At 45.7% G+C, this 24,140-nt stretch overlaps 1 protein-coding gene across 2 annotated transcripts in view; it reads left to right on the top strand.

The window, feature by feature from the left end:
- Positions 1-24,140, top strand: part of LOC146805739 (stomatin-like) — a 475,458-nt gene that overhangs the window by 189,412 nt on the left and 261,906 nt on the right. For both annotated transcript variants that reach the window (XM_085623041.1, XM_085623040.1), the window contains one exon: positions 11,175-11,247. In XM_085623041.1, the coding sequence (XP_085479167.1) occupies positions 11,175-11,247 (73 nt within the window). The remainder of the gene's footprint in view (positions 1-11,174; positions 11,248-24,140) is intronic.

The raw sequence follows: 24,140 nt of genomic DNA, 5'->3' as shown, positions 1-24,140 counted from the left end.
AGGATTGGTATTCTTGATTGGTAAATCTAGCCCCCTGAGCAATATTGAGCAGAGTTCTGGTCAACAAATGCCACAGACTGTAGACTGCAGCCTTGAACTCGGGGGTCTGGAGGATTACACCCTGCCAAGCTTTGGCCTACCGTTGGAAAGTTTTGGAGGCCAACTTGAAAACGCCAATTACAAGGGAGTGGATGCAGAGACTGTCATCGGACACTCACGTCAGTTGCCCTCGCATGCCAACCCTGTACAGTAGTACCCCGTCCGGTGTGTCTTGTGTGCATTCATTTGATTTGTCTAATCTGGAGGTGTCAGAGGCGTCACCAGATAAATGGGCACATGATTTTCTGCAAGTATTAAATGGAGAGGATAATAGATTGGGGGGGAGGGGTAATCTTGAGATATTATATAGTTATCCTTATTGGATAAAACTACTATGAATTCTGATCATATACTGGATGTGCTTTCACCAATACTAATGGGGGTACAGAACCTCAACTCTGTCGATCCCAGTATGAGCAAGTATGAAAAGGGCATTGAAGTAAAATCCCAGGCTAGCCAGATGAGTATTGGGGTGTCAAGTCCGGGTAATCAGGTTGAGGTTCCGGAATATAAGGGGTTCCCCATCTCTCTGTTAAGAGGTAGTCCCCTGGTAAGTTTCGCCCCCAAAAAACAACGCACAGGGGATACTTTGCACATGAGTATCGGGGGCAATACAAATGCAACCGCTCTTAGGTATCCATTACAGGTGTACACCATCTTTAACAAAGGGCACACAAACATACTTGCACTATTGAGTCCCCTGGGAAGGCCTCCCCACTGAAAGAAAGTAATTGAATATAAGGTCAGAGAGGGAAGAAGAACAGGATTCAGCATAATCCCTAAGCGAAGCACAAAAACTGCAGTTTCCTTTAGCACTTGAGGTGCCAGACATCTCAATCCCGTCTCAAAGTAGGAAGGATACCAGACCCCCAATCCTTGAGGACGGCCAAAATTTGGGGTTTCCAGAGATAAAGCCTCCCACCCTCTCCTCTATAATAGTTGACCCCTCCTGGAAGAAATTAGGAGAGCAGGAAGGGCAGGAAGTCAGAGGGATTCTAAAATCTAATGAGGGTGAAGAAAACACACAGGAGAATTTCAAATTGCATACTTAATCGGATGTAGTGCAGCGAGGAATTATTAAAGACCACAACTCGGGGAACCCAATAACACAAACCTATGCTGATGAGGCAGATCTAGGTCGGGCCATGGTTAATGTCCCATCCATCCCCCTGGCCGGGTTACTCTTCCAGTACGGACTGATCCCGGCCAGGGGATGTTTATGGAGGGGGATTCCGACCTTTTCCCTTGCACTGGGCTGTTGTCTGTGTTGGGGTCTGACCTAAGGTTAAGTGATAGGACATAGGCTGGACATTGATCTGGGCAAGCAACTAAATTTTGATCTTTGCTTCCTTGTTTGATACCGAAGCATCTCTATTCAATAGATGATCTGTGCTGCAGCTGCTAGCAGTATTACAGGATTACAGGATTTAAGATTAGTAATGAGCAAAGACATTGAGCTGGTCTATCTGGATTTCAGTAGTGGGCACCCAAATACCAGAGTCACATTTAGCTCAGGGATAATTGCAATGCTAGTGTTGGCTAACACTTCTTCCTTTAGGAAAAGAGGGATAGATGTATTTCCTTAAGTGGACCCCTGGTGGCCCCACTTGAATCTCACATGATAGACTGCCAGGAGCCAGGCAGTAGGATTCTCAACGCTAGGGGTGCCATAAATCCAAAAGATATCAACATTTTGGTGGGTAGTTCCTCAGGAAAAAGAGAGATCAATATTATAGGTCCCGATGTTCAAAGATCTAATAAATCCATACAGGATGAAGCGATGGCCAAGTGGAGTTGGGTAGCTGGCTCGCTGAACGGTTCAAAAGAAAATACAAAACTCCCCTTGCTGCGGAGGTAGCCTCTTGGGAAAAATCTTGTCTTGGAATCTAGCTGGTGTTGGCAACTCTAACCTTCAACTAAAGGTCACGCTAGTGGTGGCCTAGCCATTTTACTTAGCTGCACTATAAATTAATATCCTGTGGTTTTTCTCCATTCTTCCAAGTTTTCAATGGGTTTGAAACTCAGGTTAGTTAAAGGTACATGTGGCCAGGCTGCATCGCTTATTCTGGTAGATGTATACATTCCACCAGGGAGAGCATCTGACTCACTGGTTGAATCAATTTTTTCCTTCGTGCATAATACCAGTATCTCCGAAGTGTGCACCTTGATACTAATGGTGGGTGATTTTAACCCTAAAATCTCAAACAGCTCCTCTATGGTTTATTCTAACCCTGAGCTAGAGGACGTATGGTCCATCCCTGAATCCTTGGTGCCTGGCCATGTCAGATCAGATGGCGGGGTTTATCTCTCTTCCATAACCTGAGAAGCTGTGATCTCGTGCTACTGAATGGCAGATTCCCAGATGATTCTCCTGCCTCTTTCACCTTTCATTGCCCACGCGGGCACTCTCTGATTGACTATATGATGGTATCTTACCAATTCTTCCGTGCATGCACGCAATTTAAGGTACTGCCTACAAACATGAGCGATCATGGAGTTCTGTCTGTAGATGTTAACATGGAACTAGAGTTGCTGGAAACCTGGAATCGAAAGGATGAAAGCATAACATATAATAGAACTAATGGGCGCACTTTTTGGTCCAACAAAAACCTCCCCTGTTTTAGAAGGATTGTTGAAAAATGTGTATCCTGGCTGTTAGAAATGGGGGTCTCTAGTTGGCAGAGGTAGGTACCTTTGTCCAAATAGGGACCCTTGCTTCTAGTCAGGGAAAGGGGGAAACACCCTCTAGAAAACCCCTGCTCACCCCCTTGGTAGCTTGGCGCAAACAGACAGGCTTATCTTCAAGGCAATGTGTAAAGTATTTGTACCAACTCTCACAGTAATGCAGTGAAACAACACAAATGGACACCACACCAGTTTAGAAAAATAGACTCTCTTTATCTAAACTTGACAAGACCAAAATTACAAAAATCCAACATACATAGTTCAGGAAATATGGTTTTCAAAAGGTTGTTACTTCTGAAAAATAGACGTTGCATGTTCTGTATTTCTTTATGCAATTTGGAATCTCATAGGCACCGATCTCCCTTGCAACGCTTTGGTGCCTCCTCTGTTTATTGAACAGTTTGTGCCAACTCTAGGGTCAGTTACCAGAGAAATATGCCCCCCCAGGTGCTCAAATAACAGTGGCAGGAAAAAGGGGGCCCGGTAGAGCAACTCTCTGTTGTGCCGGTACGTGCTGTAATCAAGATAAGGTCTCACAACAATTCCCCGGCAGCACCACACGTGGCGGCTCGAGCGCGCGGCTCTGAGCGTTACCCGGGAGACGAGATGGACACCGGCTCAAGGCTCCTCAGGACTCTGGCTCGCCGATCCTCCCTACGCTGCACGGGGAGAGTGGGGCAACGCCTTCCTGCTTTGAGCGCAGCCTCGCTTACTCGGCAGAGACGTTGACGCACTGCTGGGCAGCTGAGCATTGGAGGTGTCCTGGTTGCTAGGCGACGCCTCGTAGCCGATCCTGCTCCTGCCCGGCTCCCTCTTCTGGCGATCACATTCTTGCTGACGACTCGGGCCAGCTGCGGTGACAGCCTCTCGTTGATCGCGGCTTCGGCAAATTTCCCAACGGCCACCAGCTGTGCACTGACACACACACAGCGTCGCAGAGCCGCTCTTGGGAAACAAAGCACTTTCAAGATGTGTATGTTTCTCGGGGGTCACAGCCGGTGCAGTCACACGTCCCCAGCGTCGGAGGAGCAATCTTGAGGAACAAAGCACTCTTGAGTAATGCAGGCTTCACAAAGGTTACACAGTGTGCCCAGACACACGCACACAGCGTCCTAGCGAAGATTTTGGAAACTTTGGTGTTCTTGAGTTTCCACAACAGGAGGCCAGCTCTCCTCAGGCCCTTTGGAGATTTCCTTTAAGTAGAGGACACAGCACACAGCAAAGTCCTTCTCCTTCCCCTGGCAGAATAGCAACTGCAGGTCAGCCCCAGAACACACAGCAAGGGCAGTCCTTCTTCTCAGTTTCTTGCGCTCTCCTACTTGGCAAAGGTTCTTCTTAATTCCAGGATGATCTAAAATTCAGGGGTTTCAGTTCTAATATTTATGCCCCAAAATGTCTTTGTTCTCTTTCTGTGAGTGGTCCTGAACTTAGTCCAAACTAGTTCTGGGTGCACTCTACCAGTGCACAACTTCTTCCTTTGTCAGTGTGGGCCAGGGTCTTCAGACACACCGCAGGAGGTGGAGCTAGTCTTTTGTGGAAGGCAGGCACAGGCCTAGTCAGGTACAGGCGCTACTCCTCCCTCCACTCCAAATGCAGATCGGCCTATTCAGCCTAGGGCTGACTCACCCAGACTCCTGGAGCCACCCCAGCCCCTGTCACTCCAAAGCCAGTCAATCCACAACCAGGCAGAGGCACACAGGAAGGTTGGACAAGAAAACAGCCACTTTCTGAAAGTGCGATTTTTAAACACAGAATTTAAAAACCATCCTTCCTAAAAGATGTGTTAATAAATTCTGAGTTCAGGGATACCAGACTCCAATATTCTATATTGCTCCTATGGGAAGATATGCTTGTAAAAATGTTTACAGAGCATTCCCCATTCTCTCCTATGGGCAAGATAACCTTTCAATAGTAAAAAACGAAATTGGCAGTATTTCACTATCAGGACATGTTACACACACCAGTACTTGTCCTACCTTTCCCATACACTGCACCCTGCCCAGGGGGATACCTTGGGCCTACCATAGGGGTGTCTTAAGTGTAAGAAAAGGGAAGGTGGGTACACTGGCCAGGTCAAAATGGCAGTTAACAAACTACGCGCAGGCACTGCGGTGGCAGGCCTGAGACAACTTTTCAGGGCTACTTGTGTGGGTGGCACAATCAGTGCTGCATGCCCACTAGTAGCATTTGCTTCACCGGCCCTGGCACACTTAGCGCACTTTACTAGGGAGCTACTGGTGAAACAAATATGCCAATCAGGGAGAACCAATCACAACATCAATTTACCCAGGGAGCACTTGCACTTTGACACTGATCAGCAGTGGCAAAGTGCCCAAAGCATCTAAGTCAGCAAAAACGAAATCTAGCACAGCATCAAAAACACAGGAGGTAGAGGCAAAAAGTCAGTGAAACCACGCCAAGGGTGCCAGGTCTAACACTGGCCCTAGTCAGGAAAACCCAATTTCTGGGTTTGAGAGGATATTGGCCCTAATTAGACTGTGCAGTAGCAAAAAGCAAGTTCGTAGCACTAATCCCTTAGTGGCTAAATCATGGGAGATAACAAACTAAATTTTCAGATCAATGCCAAGATAAGGGAACAATTTAAGCAGTCTTCAATGTCCAGACAAAGGGAAATTAATAGATTGAAACAAGCAAGAAAAAGAAAAATGGCATCAGAGCGTAGAGAGGTGGATGATGCAAATTGGATAAAATTAAGAGAGGTTGCACAGTCTGGTGATACTTGCAAATATTGGGCTTTAATAGCCAAATTGTGTGACGGCAGAACTAAGGCAAAACCAACTTTGATACCTGATGTAGAATGGACCATATATATCTCTGTTATATGCACCAAATCCTGTGGCTGGGTGGAATTTAGACTCTGTCTTTGACTCCCCGGTGGGAAGCGATTATGTCTCCTCCTCGTGTACTGAATTTGAGAGTTACATTAAAGGGGCATGGTATTCAGGTGCAATGGGTCCTGATTAGGGGTGGGCGGAATTTGCGAAATCGACTTTTGCAAATTATCGCGAAAATGTTTAAAATTATCGCACACAAGCAGAAATATCGCGAAGATGCAGAATTTTTTTTTCCGCATGTTTGCGAGATTTTCTGCATGGTTGCGGGTCGCCAACTTACCCATGTGGTTGCTCGCGGGTGCGGCCATCTCGTTTTGAGTTGTCTCGCGGTGCATGATCGCGAGAAGAAAGACGTGATCGCGCGATGCATGACGTCACTACGGGCGCGAACTGTCGCGAGACAGCGCAGATGGCTAAAAACAATCCAACATCTCATGGAGAACGCGACCGGATCAAGAAAACTTGTCGGCGAACGCAGGGATTCAGGTAAGGCTATCGCGCGCGCGCGAGAATGTATTATTTTACAGCGCGAGCAAGAAACAAATTATCGCCAAACTGCGGAAAGCGGAAATTTTGACATTTTCGCGCTCTCCGCGGAACGCGAAAATGTCAAATTATCGCAATTTCGGCGAACGGAACGAAATTTTCGCCCAGGCCTAGTCCTGATGACGTACCAATAGCTATAATTAAACAGGACAGCGCAGCATGGACACAATTCTTGTGTCCGGTATTCATTTACTGCTATACACATGGGTCTATTCCGTCGTCCTGGAAGGATAGTATTGTGGTCCCATTATATAAAAAGGGACCAAAACATTCCCCTGCTAACTTCAGACAGATCGCATTACTGGATGCGACCGGAAAACTGTTTGCCAAGAGCATACTTATCCACCTCCAAGACTGGGCCTTTGGAAACTGCTTTGTCCCCGTGGAGGAAGCATGGTTCCGTACACATAGTGGTACCTTTGATAATATCACCGCCCTGCAAACATTAATTGAAAAATATCCAATGAGCTGGGGTATGCCGTTATATGCGGCTTTTATAGATTTCTCCACGGCTTTCGACCAGGTAGACTGTGGGACACTGTGGAGAAAATTGGCCGCTATGGGTATACCCATGAATCTACTTGGATTAATTATTGCATTGCATTCCTCCACTTGGACTCAACTCTTATTGGGTGGAACACAGGGCCTGTCAAGTAAAATAGAGACCCATAGCTGGCTGAAGCAAGGTTGCCTACTGGCCCATCTTCTATTTTCTCTTTATAATAATGATCTGCCGAGTAGGGTAGGGCTTTGTAAAGGGGACCTCCAAAAACTGGGAACTATGAAGCTGAGCTGCCTGCTATATGCAGATTGCTCCATCTTATTAGATTTAACTCCAATTGGACTCCAAAGATGATTCAATGAGTTGGTAACTTATTTAGAGGATTACTTTAAAAAAATGAATATCTCAACAAGCAAAATTATGTTTTTTAGATATCGGGGATGCCGAGCCAGGAAAAATATGCACTGGTTCTTGGGGAATGATAAACTTTCCGTCATGAAGCTATACCCATATTTAGGGAGAATTTTCACAAACACATGCTCCAGTAGCGGTCACATTAATCAATGCAGTGGTAAGGCAATCTCCCAGGCTTCCGCAATTAACAAACTTAATAAGCATTGCGGGAAAAGTCACTTTTCACATGTTTTATCAGTTTATAAAATTAACATTCCTCCAGCATTGAGTTATGCCTGTGAAACGGTAGATGTCAAGCAGTGGGACGTTTTCGAGAAATTAGAGGGGTGTATTTGGCGCCAAATGTGTAATTTGAATACCGCAGCACCCATATTGGCGATTCGGATCGAATTTGGGCTATTTTCCACTTATGTGTTCTCTATGGCTGCGTGTTTAAGATGGAGCAATGCACTATTGAACAGTTTTGAGAACCCCTTACGGGTAGTAATGCGTGAGGAAATTTTTGACACCCTGAAGGGAAAACATTTTCTTTTTAGTAATTACCAGAAAGCCTTAAAATTGTTTAATTTTGAGTCTGTCAGCACGGGTGCTCTTCCTAAACAAGTATTGAAATCTAGAAATAAAAAATCAATTTACGACGTATCACGTAAAAGAGATACAGCACTGTGCACAGAGCATCACAATAATGATCTTCTAGTGGGGAGTAGTATTTATAAAAAGTCACAACCTTATGTTATATGGAATGTCCAACACTGAGTGCGCAGAATAATCCTATTGCTCTGAATGAATTTACTTTCCTTAAGAATTGTAAGAGAAGCTTGGGAAGGTCTTCCTAGGCAGGAAAGACTTTGTCACTTATGTGGTACTTGTGTACAGGACTTGAACCACGTCCTATTTGTTTGTCCGCCACTAAAACCTTTACGTCTTAAATATTGAAGACCTTTTTTCCTAAAGTGCAATATTGTCACAGCCGAGGAGGCCTGTAACTGCCTTGTGCCCCCCGCCCTACCCCCTCCGAACAGGTCTGTTTTGTTTTTTTAAACAATTTTTAAATATATACTAGTAAAGAAACCAGTTTGACTTGTTTAGCCGTAGTGGGCTCTATATGTTCCCTTTAGAGCTAATCTTATTGTACTTCTGGCTAGCTTTCATTAGAAGTTTGCAATTGTTAAAGTGTTATTGCTATAATATGTCTGTTATCAATTTTGTCATGCTATAGTTACGTCCTTGCACTTTTTCTTGTATGCTGCTACCGTCATGCCCAATTGTATCTATTAACCCAAGATTTTGATATTTAAGCACTTGCACTTTTTTGTTTCCCTTCTATGATGCAAGTTATTGCGTACTATAGTTGCGTCCTTGCACTTTGATTCCTTGTATGCTGCTACCGTCAAGTATAATTGTATACCTATCAATCCAAAATGTGGACATCTGAGCACTTGCACTTTCTTTTTTCCCTGTATGATGCTAGTTATTGCATATTGTACTTTTTTGTTTTCTTTTTTGCTTTTTTAACTCCTGTATTGGACTCTCAAATCTGCCCCCGCAAGCTTTGTATTTTGAAAGGACTCTGTAACTGATTTTGTGCCTTTATTGCTCCTCCTTGTTTTTAACATGTAATGATGAATCTTTTATTATTTTACGAAAAAAGAATCTTTCCTTTTAAGTGTTGATTGTATTGATAACTTGGATATCTATTTTTATGTGGAACTCTTCGGAGTTCCAAATCATAATTGTTGGACTTGGCCCTTTTTGCAGGGTCATCCCTGAACTTTTTGCCTTCCTCCTGTATTTTCTCTGACCTGTTTTTGTTGGTTTTATGACTCTGGGCACTTTACCACTGCTGATCAGTGCTAACGTGCATATGCTCTCCCTATTGTAAATTGATGTATTGATTAGTGACTCCATGATTGGGTTATTTGATTTACTTGTCAGACCCTAGTACATTGCACCATGTGTGCCCAGGGCTTGTAAATCAAATGCTGCTGGTGGGCTTGCAGCACTGGCTGTGCCACCCACAGAAGCAGCCTGTAAAGTGTGTCTCAGGCATGCTATTCAGAGCCTGTGTGCAGTCTAGTACTGCCATGCTGACTTGGTAAGTGCACCCACTTGCCAGTCCCTAAACCTTCCCTTTTCTTCATATCAGAGACCCCTAAGGTAGGCCCAAAGGCAGGGTGCATTGTAAGTATAAGGTAGGGCATGCCCCGGTGTGTGTGGCATGTCCTAGTAGTGAACTACAGCCGTTTTCGTATTTCACTATTGCAAGGCTACCAGTCCCGATAGGCCAGAATGGGCAGTTTGTTTATAACACCTTATAATCCTAACTGACCAAGGGAACATGGTAGAAATTCGAGTTTAGTATGCCTGATAAAATACATATTTTAGTGAAGTTGGTTTTAACATTCTGTGTTTCAAAATACCACTTTTAGAAAGTAGGTATTTTCTTACCTAACCATAAAGGCCTGCCTCTGCTAGCTTGTGTATTGTGTGTCTGGTTTTGTGAGTGACAGGGGCTAGGGGATTCCAGGAGACAGGGTGAGTCAGCACAGGGCTGAATAGACCTATCTGCATGTAGAGTGGTGAGAGGAGTAGCACCTGGGTCTGAATAGGGCTTTGGCCGCCTTTCACAATGCTGGCTCCACCTCCTGTGGTGCGTCTGATGTCCCTGGCCCACCCTGTCAAAGGAAAGAAGGAGTCCTGTAAACAAAGTGCTCCAGGACTGCACAGAACTGGTTTGGACTAGGTACAGGCCCCTCTGCCTGCAGAGGACAAAGGATTTAGTAGTATAAATATGGGGACCCAGACCCCAAGACTTTAGATCACTTCTGGGAAACAAGACGACCCTTTGCCAAGGAGAAGAACCAAGGAAGCTGAAGGAGGAGACTGCCCCTGTGCTGTGCTGTTCGGGTTGGCCTGCAGTGGTTACTTTATTTGCCAAGGAAAGGAGAAAAATAACTTTGTGTGTACTTTTGCAATCTTGAAGAAGAATCTCCAAGGGCTTGAAGTGTGCTTGCCCCCTGCCTGAAGTCTCAGGGATCCAAGACTTCACCTCAGCTCCCCTGAATTCCCTTGCTGTGGAATTCTGCCTGCAGAGAGGTGCCTACTGTTGTTTGGGCCTCCTGAGCAGACAGCAAGTCGCTGGGAGCTGGAAGCGTGACGCAACGAGGAGAAGCGTGTCGCCGCCGCAGCAGTTGCCGTCGCATCGCCGAAGAAGCGTGCCGCCGCTGCAGCTGTTCACCGTTGCTATATCGACGAAGCGTGTCGCTTCACCAGAGAAGCGTGTCACCGCCGCAGAGGTCGCCAGCGCATCACCGGGGAAGCGAGTCGCGGCTCAGAAGTTATCGAGTTCGCCGCACGGCCGTCGGGCGTCCACGCATCGCATCCAATGTTGTCGCATCGCATCAAGACACCGTTTTCTCGCATTGCACCGGATCGTCACATCGTGGCACCATCTTGTCGCATCGCACCGGATCACAGTAAGAAACCGACGCATTACCTCCTCTCCGGTAAGGAACCGACGCATCACCTCCCCTGCGCTGCAGTAAGGAACTGACGCATCACCTCCCCTGAAGCAAGGAACTGACGCATCACCTTCCCTGCGACCCTTTTGTTTGTATTGCGTGATGCATACAAGGTACTTTGAGAGTAAAGTGTCGCATTTACCATCTACATTGAACTAACCTATTTCCTACCATTTTAATGTCTATTTTTGAGTACAGTATTGTGGATTTTTGTTGTTTGGTCTTGTGTTAAGTCTAGTAAAGATTACTTATTTTGTTTTCTAAACTGGTGTGGTGTTACACACTGCCTCTGAGATAAGCCTGTCTGCTCGTGCCAAGCTACCAAGGGGGTGAGCAGGGATTATTTTAGAAGTGTACCCCATAACCCTGACTAGAAGCAAGGGTCCCTATTTGGTCAAAGGTACCTACCACTGCCAACTAGAGATCCCCGGTTCTAACAATAATAAATAAATTGTAATTGTAAAATTGTAAATTGACTTGACTCTTTTGGTTAGGAGAACCGTTATGAGTTCTGCTTTGAACAAGTATTTCATCCATTTCTATTCTATGCAGATTGTTCAAGAATACGAAAGAGCCGTTATTTTCAGGCTTGGCAGAGTCAACCGGTCTGGTGCCAAGGGACCAGGTACGTATCTGTGTCTGAAATTATAGCCGACTGTGCATGCATACAATTTGAGGTACAGTCTTGAGGAAAGTCTATATGTTTCTAATCTTCTCTTGAAAAATCCTACTGATGATATGATGTAGAGAAGATTAGTGTGATACGTCACACCAGGTAGGAAGTTTGATATAAACAGAACGTTTCATCTCTTCCTATCTCCTGCCTCTTCCTCTCTCTCTCTTTCTCGCTCTAATTTTCTCTGTTCCTTCTTACAACAGTGAGACTAAAAGCCCTCATGAGATATGTACTAATTTATAGTGCCACACTGCAAACAAAGTTGCTCTGGTAGGAGAGCAGGACAGCACCACATATATTAAGTTATAGTACTGCAGTGGATTTTACACAGTGCTGGCACTGATTTAGCCTGCCTAGTGCTGCACGTACACTTTGCATGATGTCTACCACAGGTTTTGTACTGGGAGGGTACTATGCTTAGACATACTCCAAACGTTTTCTCACATATTAGAGTGCTGCACAGTGCAACACATATGCAATGTGTGAAAAGTTAGGGGAAATTAAAAACTTCTCCTTGTTAGTGCCTGCCATGAGTAGGTATTATCCTTTGGTGCAAAGTCCTTTCTATCATTGTTAGTAGATCAAAAACAATGAGAGGCAGAGTGGGAACACCCAGGTACCACTCATAGAATGACCCCTTGGCACAAAGTAGTGAAAAGTAGCGTAAAATGCTATTTGCTTTACTTTTGGTGCTACTTTCCATCGCAAAAAAAGTTTTGAGCAGGATAGTAAATAATTTATAAACCCTTTTTGCTGGTTTGCATCACATTTGTTCACTTTGCACTGGCTGAAAGTGTTGATAAATCTGCCCCTTTCTGTATTTACTGCTCGTTGAAAAGCTCCTTAGTGTGAAACATGAAGCTTGACTCATCTAAGGGTAACCTCAGCTTATCCTCTCAATGTTGCTATACCTCCCCCAGCTCTGCTTACCTTCCCAACAATCATGGAGCTCGGACCCTCGTTCCTGCGGCAGATACCTTTATTCCATATGCCTGTGCAACATGTTTCTATCGCACCCTGCCAATGAGGTTCTCACCATCTCCACAGTATGAACTTGATCGCTGGAAATGTTGACAGCAGGCTACAATGGGTCTTAAATATGCCTTCTTAAAGAAATAGACACGCTCTTTACTGATCTTCCCTTGCACAGTAACAGAAGATGTATTCCAGTTGGCACCACACCCGTCTTCTACCCATCCGTGGAATGCCGCAAGCACTCTCTGCTCTGTGACTGCTTGTGCACCTCATCAGCTGAACACAATATTCCAATGCCCTTTCATGCCAACCCTGAAGCAAGCAGCAGCAAAACCAATAGGTCTAACTTATTTGTTACATATACATTTGTTATGGTGTGTTTTTGTAATAGTTGTATGTTATTGCATGATTGCATTGGAATTGAAAGCAAACAAAACATATACTGGAACTCACACACTCAGTGAGAATACACATTGCTAAACTAATACAAGAAGAGCCAACATTTATACAGGTACACATGCAGACAACACATCTACGGGCAAATACAGGCATACAAGCTTGCATAGACTGCTTTAATATATGAACAGATGTTTGGATATATGAACAGATGTTTGGACGTCTTTGGGTGAATTTAATGGTGAATGATTGGATACATAGATATGGAGTGTATGGCTGGATGGATACTATTATGGGTTGGGTGTACGAATGCTTGAGTGTGGGGTTTGGGTGAATGTGTGATGCTGATATAATAGCAATGTGTTAGTGATTTCCATTCTGTGACAGAACATCTAGGCTCATTTTTTTTAATCTTAATTTTCTTCATTCACACGCTACCTTATCCATCACTTTATTTAAACTGGGCCAGTGCGATATTGTTGTCATGTCTCCATTGACCACTGGTACTCTTTGAAGGGATCTAGATGCCAAAGATTATCTTACTCATGTTGCGTTAGTCAACACTGCCTAGAATGCGGCTTGGCTGTGTGGCGCAGTCACACCATAAAGCCGCACACAATCTCTGGGTAATGTACCTCGAACATCTGTTTTTTCTCCTAACTGATAGAAGACAGCTTAACTCTTTCGTCCGTGTTCTGGTCCCCATATGGAGTTTCTGATATCCTTAGATTGACCCCTCCCCCTGTATTCCCTTACGCAAATGCAGCCTCTGGGCTAATGCAGGTGGGTGCTCACCTTTGACAGGCGTGTCCTTTGGGCTGATCAAGGCATGAGCTCATCTTTAATAGTTGTGGCCTTTGGGCTAATGCAGGCGGGTGCTTATCTTCTGCAGTTACGTCATCCGGTCCAATGTAGGGGGATGCTTTCTTCTGCAGTTACGGCTTCCGGTCCAATGTAGGGGGATGCTTGTCTTCTGCAGTTGCGGGCTCCAGGCTGATGTGGAGGCTCCACACTGGTGAGCACTTATGGTTGCAGTGTCAGCACCAGACTTTCAGGGGCTTGCGGTGCAAATGCCAGACAGCATAATGTTCTGGTGACTCACTTCCTCACACAGCTCACCACAGGAACTATACTGGGAGTCCAGGGCAATGTTCCCTCTAATTGTGTTCCTCCATGTGAGGCAATGAATGGTCTCTGTGCACCACAGCCAAAGTGGTGTGCATTAAAGACATGCATCAAATCACTATGCAAGGGAGTGCAGCACATAAGTTACTAACTGCTAAAATGAGTGCTTTTAATTTGCATTGCCGTCTTAGTGTCCATATGAAGGCAAACTCTTCACATTACTTCTGCAATTCCAGAAAATCCCACAAATCGGTGGAAACTTTCTCAGTCCAGAAATCAATGCTCAGGTACACCCTCCTGACATGAATAAGCTACTTTCAGGTAGTTGTTGAGTCTATCCAGCCATGGAGCCAACTGCAGTCCACCTACAGCAGTAAGATCATGAGAACTACGGTGTTGAAAATGGCATGTTGAGACTACTGACAATCCCACACAGTCCTTATCATAATAATGATAACTAACAATCATCTAACACCGAAAATAGTTTTTTGACTTGTCTATATCGTTGATGCCCTTTGACGAATCTTCATGAAATTTTCCCCCAAAAAGTATGCCAGTGATTCTTGTTGCGCATTGAATGTTTTGGGCGATCTATCAAGTGGGGGTCGACAAAAAGGGCGTGGGGTAAAAAAAAAAGTGTTTTTCCCATGTTAATTTCAATAGGCTCTGTAAACATGCCTGCAGCCAGCCCGAACTGCTGAACAGAATTACACCAAATTTGGCAAAAGCTAGCTTTCGGTTCACAGATTGTACTTTTTGGTGCTTGGTGTAAATCCCTTCAGTAGTTTTCTAAATATTAAAGGAAATCCACATTTTTTTAATCTAGGAACGTGACGACTTTGCAAATAATGACAAGCTTGTGTAGAGATCTGCAGAGCTCTGATTCTCTGCCAAAACTTCAACCAGGAAGTGTTGGCAGTCATCCCGGGTGTACTGAATGTAATCGTGCAAGACAGGAGCAACAAGAGGAGCAGGTGCTCTGTACAAATAAGTACTTAAGCGGAGGATAAGGGTGTCCGGGTGCCCTTAATGTGAATGAATCCCTGGCAGGGACATTTGAAGAGCCAGGCGAGCTGAAAAAACAGCAGGTCTGCTTAAACTTATCATTATTTTTTTCAGATAAGGAGAAGAGATAAGGGTACACATCTACATAATGCCATGAGCTGATACCAAAACATGCCGGACAACCCAAACAGTAGATCCCTGATGCAGACTTGTTGAACTTTGCCCTTTTTGCAGAGTTATCCCAGAACCTTTTGCCTTACTTCTGCATTTCTTCTGACCTCTTTTTGTTGGTTTTATGACTCTGGGCACTTTACCACTGCTGATCAGTGCTAAAGTGCATGTGCTCTCTCTTGGTAAGACTGGTCTACACCTGTTTAGCATATTTAATTTACCTGTAATTCCCTTGTACAGTGGTATCTAATATACCCAGGACCTGTAAATGAAATGCTACTAATGGGGTTGCAGCTCTTCGTGCGCCACCTTGCAAAGTGGCCTTTCAAACTTGTCTCAGGCCTCTGCTGCTGCAGGGTCTGCGCACGCAGTTACTGCTGTGGCATGTAAAGTGGTTGCCACATCTGAAACTCCCCTTTTACTACATATAAGTCACCCCTTAAGGTAGGCCCTAGCTAGCCCTGTGGGCAGGGTGCTGTGTAGGTAAAAGGTAGGACATGTGCCTTATCTCTGTGGCATATCCTGGTAGTGACAAACAGCCTTTTGGTTTCTCACTGCTGTGAGGCTGACCTCTCACAGGTCTGCATTGGGGGATTCCCCGATATATGTTTCAGTGGTAATTTCTAATATGAAAGGGGTAGCGTGACCATGTTTAGTATGTTTGGAATAGTAGTGATAAATCCTGCTGTGGTGAAGACAGGGTTTTGCCTGCACACATTTGCTATGTTAGCATAAGCATTTTAGATGTTAAACGCCATCTTGCCACTTTGCTGCTTTTGCACACGACACTAAAGGTAGCTGTTATTATAAGTAAAACTTCTTGCTTGCTTTTTCTTCACATGAGAACGGTCTGATTTTCACATCCCTAGACTTACACCGCGACCTTAGTCTGAACACTGTGTGCAGAAGCCGTCAAGGTCAAATAACAATGTATGCTGTTGAATTCAGGTTGGTCGGCCCACGCTCTAGACACAACAAGCACACAGCTGCAAATATCTGAAACTCGGGTGCCTTTAATATTGCATTGCATGCATGATACAGGCACTTGGAGAAAAACCTTTCCAGACACAGAAAGCAGTGCTGATCCTGTGATGTGATTCGCCTAAGCTGATCTTGGAGGTATGGGGTTCTCCATTCAAGCCTAGAGACCTTCTATTATTATAAAACTAGTTTCTAGCCAGGGGAGGGTGGTACACAAGGTGCTATAGGACCTGTTTCCACAATCATTATAATATGATTTCTCCCTTTGTGTTTTATGAAATTGTAACAATGCTGATGGTTTTATTTCTGATCATTTGTCTGCTTATGTTAGCCAAAATGCTGCATCTTAGAGCACATAGTTAAAAATAAACATTTTAAACTTTTCCGTGTCTCTGTTTACTCATTTTGTGGACTGATATGAGAAAAAAACCAAAAGAGTGTTCTTGATTCCCACCATTCCTGAGAGTAACCTAAGTCGCTTGTTCTGGGTTGTCTAATCATTGGTAGCTTCGCTGTAGTACAGAGAACGAATGAGACACTGATGCTAGTCGGATAGGGGTTCTGGGTACTGAGGTGAGTTTTTTGGTACACCACAATTCACTGAGGTCCTGCTTTCCTGCGCATAGTTCTGTGCATGAGCAGAATCCCCACAACACTGCTTTCTGGTGAAAGTGGATTTGTCGTTGCTATTTTAGAAATGCCACTTTTAGAAGTAATACCAAAGGGGATGATGGACTGAGCGTTTGAGCAAATCAAACACTCACCCCCAGTCAACTGATCTGGGTTTAATCCAGCATCATTCTTTAGCTCACTCCACCACCCCAGTTCAGACATGGCCATATGCAAATCAGTCTGACCCTGTGCCTCATGCGAACAGTCCAGCCCGAACTGCCAAACCATGTCTTCCCTGGACCGGAAACAAGCATCCTGGGACCGGTTTCGGGTTCATAACCCTCGTCAGCCAGGCTATCTTGAATCCAGTGGCAAAGTGAGCAAGGGACCCACGTCTGGGCATACCCTGCCTACTTAGGGCGAACAAAGCGATACCAAAGGGGATGATGGACGGAGCGTTTCAGCAAATCAAACACTCACCCCCAGTCAACTGATCTGGGTTTAATCCATCATCATTCTTTAGCTCACTCCACCACCCCAGTTCAGACATGGCCATATGCAAATCAGTCTGACCCTGTGCATCATGGGAACAGTCCAGCCCGAACTGCCAAACCATGTCTTCCCTGGACCAGAAACAAGCATCCTGGGACCGGTTTCGGGTTCATAACCCTCGTCAGCCAGGCTATCTTGAATCCAGTGGCAAAGTGAGCAAGGGACCCACATCTGGGCATACCCTGCCTACTTAGGGCGAACAAAGCGATACCAAAGGGGGTACTGAGTGTTTGATTGGTTCTGATGCTCTGTCCATCACCACCTCCTTTTGTACCACTTTTAGAAGTAGGCATTTCTGTGTGCTTAGGAGTCTTTGTGCCCAGCCTTGATGTGTATTCACCGCCTGCTTTAGAATGACAGGAGAGAGGGATATGCATTCACTCTAGAAAGTCGCAAGGGGGTTTAGGTGTGTCCTGCCTTACCTGAGTTACTCAGCGCTAGGCTGAATAGACCTTGGATGAATTTAGAGTGGTGGGAAGAGTTGCACTTGCACCTGAATCGGGCTGTACGTGCCTTCTACAATGCTGTCTCCGCACCTCTGTAGTGTGTCTGGGACCAGGGCTTGGGATTTGAAAAGGGGGTGTTGAAGTGCCCCTCAGAACAAAGACTTGTGGACTATAAGTACAGGGGCTGTGACCCCATGAATCTAGACACTGCTTGGACTTGTAACAAGCTACTTCTGACACCACAGACTGCACCAGAGGAGAAGCTTTTATGCTTCCAGACGAGACTGCCACTTGACCTCTGCTTTGCTGTGCTGACCTGCTGGAAGGACTGCCTCTTGGCTTGCAGAGACCCTGTGTGCTGGCATGTTGCCTTCTCCCTGTCTGTGTGCTCCAATGATCTGCCAGGGCTGGGCAGGCCTGCCCTGTATACTTGAAAATTTGGCGCCTGGTGAGCACGTGATTTTTCATTCCGGCGCATATAGGGCGGTGTTGAAGGGGCCCTGTGTTGCGGGAAAATCATTTCATTGAGGGCACTTTCCTGCTTATGATTACGGAATGTGAAGGGCGCTGTCTCGTAATTTTTGACAGCGCGTGAAGGTCACTTTTCTTCCCACAGCAACACGTGCAGCACTGCAGCGCCCAAGTCCTTGGGGGGGGGGGGGGGGGGGAGGGGAGAGCTCAGGAAAAAGAAGCGCTTTCCCTGCTCGTGACTGCCGTGCGGTGGGTGACGGGCCCTTGCGGCCCGACGGAGACCCACCTTAAAGAAGCGAATGGCGAGCTGGGCACTTTGGAGCCTCAGCTGAACTTGTGGGGAGCACAGAGTTGTGGGAAAGGGTCAGAACAACACGACTTAACCACGCGTGTTTCGAGTACGCAAGCTTAACCATGCTTTCCTTAACCACGCATATGCCTTAACCATGCATGTATGTGGTTAAGGTAGTGCACGGTCTAGCTGCTGGCTACTGCAAGCAGCAGGAATGGAAGCAGGAGGACCTTGCCAGGAAGAGAGCCAAGGTGAGGTAAGTGGGGCTAGGCTGGGTAGTTTTCTGGGCAGGGAGTAGTTTTCTGGGTTGGGCTGTCAGGGTAGTATTCTGGGCTGGGGGTTGGGTGTAGTTTTCTGGGCTGGGGAGTCAGGGGTAGTTTTCTGGATTGGGAAGTCGGGTAGTTTTCTGGGCTGGGGGTCAGGGGTAGTTTTCTGGGCTGGGGGTTGGGTGGGGGGGTCAGGGGAAGTTTTCTGGGCTGGTGGTTCGGGGTGGTTTTCAGGCCTGGGGGTCAGAGGTAGTTTTCAGGGCTGGGGTCAGAGGTCGTTTTCAGGGCTGGGGGATGGTCGGAGTCATTTTCAGGGCAGTGTTAGGGGTTAATGTATTAGGCCTAAGGGCAGTGGAAGAGGTTGGAGTACTTTTAGGGACAGCACGGGTGGGAGGGGTCTGTATAATGTTTGTTAAGGGACAGGGTTTTAGGCCTCAGGCAGGGGGAGGGGAATGTGTAGAGTGGGTAGTTTTTAGGGCTTGGGGAGGGTGGGTAGTTTTTAGGGCTCGGGGAGGGGGTGTCAGAGAAGTTTTTTAAAATAGGGGTTTGGGTTTTAGGCCTAAGGGCAGTGGAAGGGGTTGGGGTAGTTTTACTGACAGCGCAAGAGGGTGGGAGGGGGTCGAGATAGTGTCTATAAAAGGTTAGGGACACCATGAGGGTTTCGAGGCGGTCGGGGTATTTGGAACTCAGGGTGGGGAGTGGGATGGGAGTTTGTAGCTGAGGGCAGGGGGAGGGGGGTCCTGAGCTTAGCCACACATACCCTTTTACCATTCATGCCTTTACCATGAAATTATGTGGTAAAAGCATGCATGGTAAAAGAATGTGCTTCTATCATACAACCACGAGTTGTCCCCAGCTAAGGAATGGCCAGTGAGAAAGGGAATGATGACCAGCTGCACCCTAGAAGGAACAGGAGCCTGGCGGGTTCCAATCAGCTCCCGTTCCACACCTCTGAAGCCGGGACCGTGCCCCTTGCTTGCGACAGCCCCAGCTGCATTCATGCAAGGGCTGGACTGCGTGCCTCGTCTCCCGCTTGATTTTCCTTTTGTTGACAGCACTCACAGCGGGCAGGCGGCCCGATAACCGCCCGAAATAGAGAGAGCACAGAAAACGCTGTACTTAGAGGGATTAGTCCAGCACTACCCGGTTGCAGTAGCTATGCCACATGTTCGTGGGCAGCTGCCTTTCTATGGATGATAGGCAGGGGACTCTGTGAGGGTTCCACACCCAAATTCGGCAACGGGGTAGCTTCCTCTTAGTATCTGCACATACTTGGAGGCCCTGTGTTGGGCCCGAGGACGCGGTCACACCGCGATGGAGGCCCCCGATTCCTCAGTGGAAGGAATCCCCGAAAATTACTGCATTCCCGGGTGTAAGCGGGCAGGTGGCCTAGAAGCCTACCGGCAAAGAAATAGACCTACCGCATAACTTGTAATAAGAGCGCAGGTGCCACTCTTAGTGTTGTTTAGTGTTAATCTAGTAAGCTTTAAGGGTTTCTACCTCACATACTGCACATATGAGCCCTGATATGGATGTATGACGGTTGTTGATGCCTTTTACTGGTCATAATAATGAGCACTTTTCCAGGACCTGCTGGATATGTGCAGTGATGGTGTAAGGTGATGTTCTCATCACATGTTGGTGATGCGTGCAGTCTACAAGAATTTACTTTATGCACTACTTGTGTTGTTATGACAATGGCCAGATGGGCCAAGTGATTTTATAATCTATGTGATGTCATGACAAGTGCCTAGTGGCACAGTGATTTTTGTGATTATGGTCTAAAGTATTTTATGAATAATACAAAGGATATTTTTATATAACCTTGTGTGGAGTCTCTTTTTGTGGTGTACCTAGTGTGTCACTGGTGTGTGTGTGTGTTGTGCAAACCCTTTACACATTGCCTCGGGGATAAACCTGACTGCTCTGCAAAGCTACAAAGGGGGTGAGCAGGGGTTATCTTTTGTGTGTAGCTCACTTACCCTGACTAGAGTGGTGGGTTCTGCCTGGCTTAGGTGTATACCCTAGCCAACCAGAAACCCCATTACTAGCAAGGCTTAGCCAAACAAGTCAATGTATAAGGGGATTGATCCAAATCTAATTTCTTTATTTTCTCTGTGCTGTGATTGTGTGTGGTGTGTGTTGGGTGTTATGTGTTGTGCAGTGACTTGAGGTCTCGTAACACAGCTTGTAACACACCTAAAGCTGTCTGTAGTCGGATTTAAAAGTGCATAAGTATCTGATTACCCACACCATGTAAAAAATGTGCACACAAGCATGTCATCTATCCAACCAATGTGGTCTTATGGTACTGTGACACTATACCTGAATGCTTTTCTCCTATGGCACTACCCAGTGCACCCCTCCACCAAAATAAAGTGATCTTGTCCCCCAGATCTCCTCTACCCACTCTAACAAAGGGCTCTAAGCTCCTGAATCAGAGTGTTCCAGTGCTTCCTGATATCACCCACCTTCTCAAGCAAAATGTCCAGTTGACTCCATGGAACTCCTCAACAATGGCTGCTGTAGTTGACATCCAAACAAAATGATCTGGTGGCTGCCTGGGGATGTCGGCTCGCTTGTTCAGATATAACTATACTCTTGACCTTTCTGAGGGGAAAGGGGAACTACTGTGAAACTTCAGTGCAACCTAGCAATAGATTTATAGTCTGGTACCCTATGCCCAAGGCCTATTGGACCAGTAGAGAAAACTAACTTTACATCCTGTCACTCCATTACACGAGTGCAGGAGCCTTCATGCTTCTAAACCCCCATTTGTACCTCCAACCAAATTTCAAGGAGCTTAACCATGTGGACAGGTGTTAGACTTGGCCCTCTCTGCAAGGTCACCCCTATATGTTTTGACTTCACCCCTCCTGTTTTCTGAATCTTTTTTGTGAGCTATAGGACTCTGTGCACTTTACCACCAGTCCTACAGTGCTTGTGGTCTCACCCTAAATCCTGGTAAAATTGACCCACACCTGATTGAACATGTAATTTGCTTATAAATCCCTTGTATATGGTACTGCATGTACCCAGGGCCTGTACATTAAATGCTACTTCTGGGCCTGCAGCTCTCACCAAAGTAGCTCTTTAAAACATGTTTCCGGCCTGCCATTGCAGCCTGTAGGGCAATTTAAAACTGCTGTTTCAACCTGGCAAAATAAGTGTTTTGCCTAGCCTAACCCTACCTTTTTTATACGTATAAGCCACCTCTAAGGTAGGCCCTAAACCCCCCACAGTGTAGGGGCCATTGTATTTAAAAAGTAGACTTCTGTTTTAAGTTTTACATGGCCTGGTAGTGAAAAGCTCCAAAATTATTTTTCACTGGGGGAGAAGCCTATGTCTCCTATAGGATAAGAATGGGGTACCTTATTACATTTAGTAATTGCTATCTTTTGATTCGGACCAGATAGAAAAAATGTCATGTTTGTTCTCTAATTAATTGTACTTTAACATCCTCTTTAATGTGAGTGTCTGATTTTAAGTCACAATTTCACTTTTAAGAAAGTTTCCATTTTTTGCCGTAACCATTTGTGGCCTGCTGCCAGTGTCCTGCGAAACATGACCCTGCTGCTCCCTTCATCCCAGGCTACCTGAGTGACTCCAAGGAACAGTTGACTGACCTCCTGTTCTGAGCTACAGGGACACAACAATCTCCAGATCCTCCCTGGAATTGCCTAGCTTCTGTTCTACAACTGGACTTGATGGCCTCTGCTGGAGTGAGTTCCTGATCCCCAGGAGGTGTTTCCCCAGGTCCTGGACCCTTGGCTGGCATCAGTGGAGTTCCTTCCGTGAAGAAAGGAGAAATCCTGAAGTTTTGGGACTCAGTACTACCACGAACTGGCCCATTCATGCCAAGATCCGTCTGCCTGTCTTGATCACCAACATGAAGCTCTGGTGAACCCGAATCTTCATGCTACAGTGACTGCCGGCGACGAACAGCAATGCAAGATCTGCACTTTGTGCGGAGACCTCCAACGCAAAGCGCCAGCAACTACTATCTACAGCATCAGACTGGATCCTTGCGCTACACCGACAACCGTCCATGTTGCCAGGCCAGCTCTTCACGCCACAGCAACAACCATTTGTGACACTCTCCTTACTCTTTATGGCCTCGTCAAGCATGAACTGGACTCTTCGCGCCTGACTTTGAGAAGGTAACTTTTTAAGCAGGACTAACCTAGTTCATGATGTGGCCTGTGCTCCATCGTGGGCAGTGTGAATTTGTGATTTTCCCAGTCTAACACAACCAGTTGACCGCGAGTAGCGCTTTGTGCTTTTAGGCACTATGTACTTAACAATTTGAAATTGCATATCTCGAGTTCTACTAATTGGATTTTTGTCATTTTGGTTTCATTGTCTTTATTAAAATCTACCCTAGCTTTCTAAATTGACTTGTAATTTATTTTGTATGGTGTTTTCATATTATTATTATTTGTGTGCAGCATAAAAACTTACGCAGTACCTCTAAGTTAAGCCTGATTGCTTTTGTGCCAAGCTACCAGATGATGAAGCACAGGTTGATTTAGTGATGTTTGTAGTTCACCCTGACAAGGATTCTGATTGTTGCTTGAGAAGGGTTTCACCCCTTCAACCTTTAATTCAATTTCTTACAACAGGTCACTAGGAGTCAAACGTGTGAAAATCTGAACACTGGTAATCTGCTAATGACGTATGTGGCAAGGCTTTACTAATAATACTTCCATGTTACAAACAAATCAGGTCAAATTGTGTAATGAACATAAGATCTATTAACTTGTTAATACAAAATAACAGAAACACAGCAGAGTTGAATTTTCCATTCTGCTACTTGGAGAACTTAATTTAGTGATTCTCATTGCAAGGCCATCTGGCCTCACACAGAACACATCTGGAAGGGAGAAGGAAGCAAGATTCGATGCCTTTCAAACATACATCTGACTGAGACATTGTTCACTATGTACAGTGCTAATTAGGCTTGGGCGGTGAACTTCGCTCTGTTTGTGAATTTTGCGGAGTTTTCTGCACTCCGCACTCCTCGGAGCTCGCAGAGTGCAGAAAGCTCCGCTTCGCGATGTGCAGCAGAGTTTTTTCCCCGCTCGCGATCGTGAACGGGAAGTTCGTTATCGCGAACGGTAAGTTCGCGAGCGCGAGCTGCTGCTTGGGTACAATTCCTACCCAACCTGCAGGAATACCAGTGCAAACTGCAGTTCGCACTGCACTCCGCCACTCGCGGAACTTCGCAGAGTTTTCGTGTAACTTCATGGAGTTCCACGTAGCAAATCTCCGCAAACTACGCCCAGGCCTAGTGCTAATATGAAAGACTGCACAATAACTCCTACTCTTCTCTCCATAGATAAGCACTCTTGTTAGTACTCACAAAGCCCGACCTTTGTTTTTACTCACATGTATTTCATTTGGTTTAGCACCCACACAGCACATAGAAAACAGTGTGGGAAAGAAAAAAGATTACCTCTATAGTGAACAAGACTGTAGGTGAAGTTGCTTCTCTACAGTGCAAAAACATGCTCCCTGTCGATGAAAAAGGCAATAAAGTCACATGCTAAA

This window comes from Triturus cristatus, chromosome 8 (genome assembly GCF_964204655.1).
Source record: "Triturus cristatus chromosome 8, aTriCri1.1, whole genome shotgun sequence".
Taxonomy (NCBI): domain Eukaryota; kingdom Metazoa; phylum Chordata; class Amphibia; order Caudata; family Salamandridae; genus Triturus; species Triturus cristatus.
Note: the sequence above shows the minus strand (reverse complement) of the source record. Positions and strands in the feature narration are given on the sequence as shown.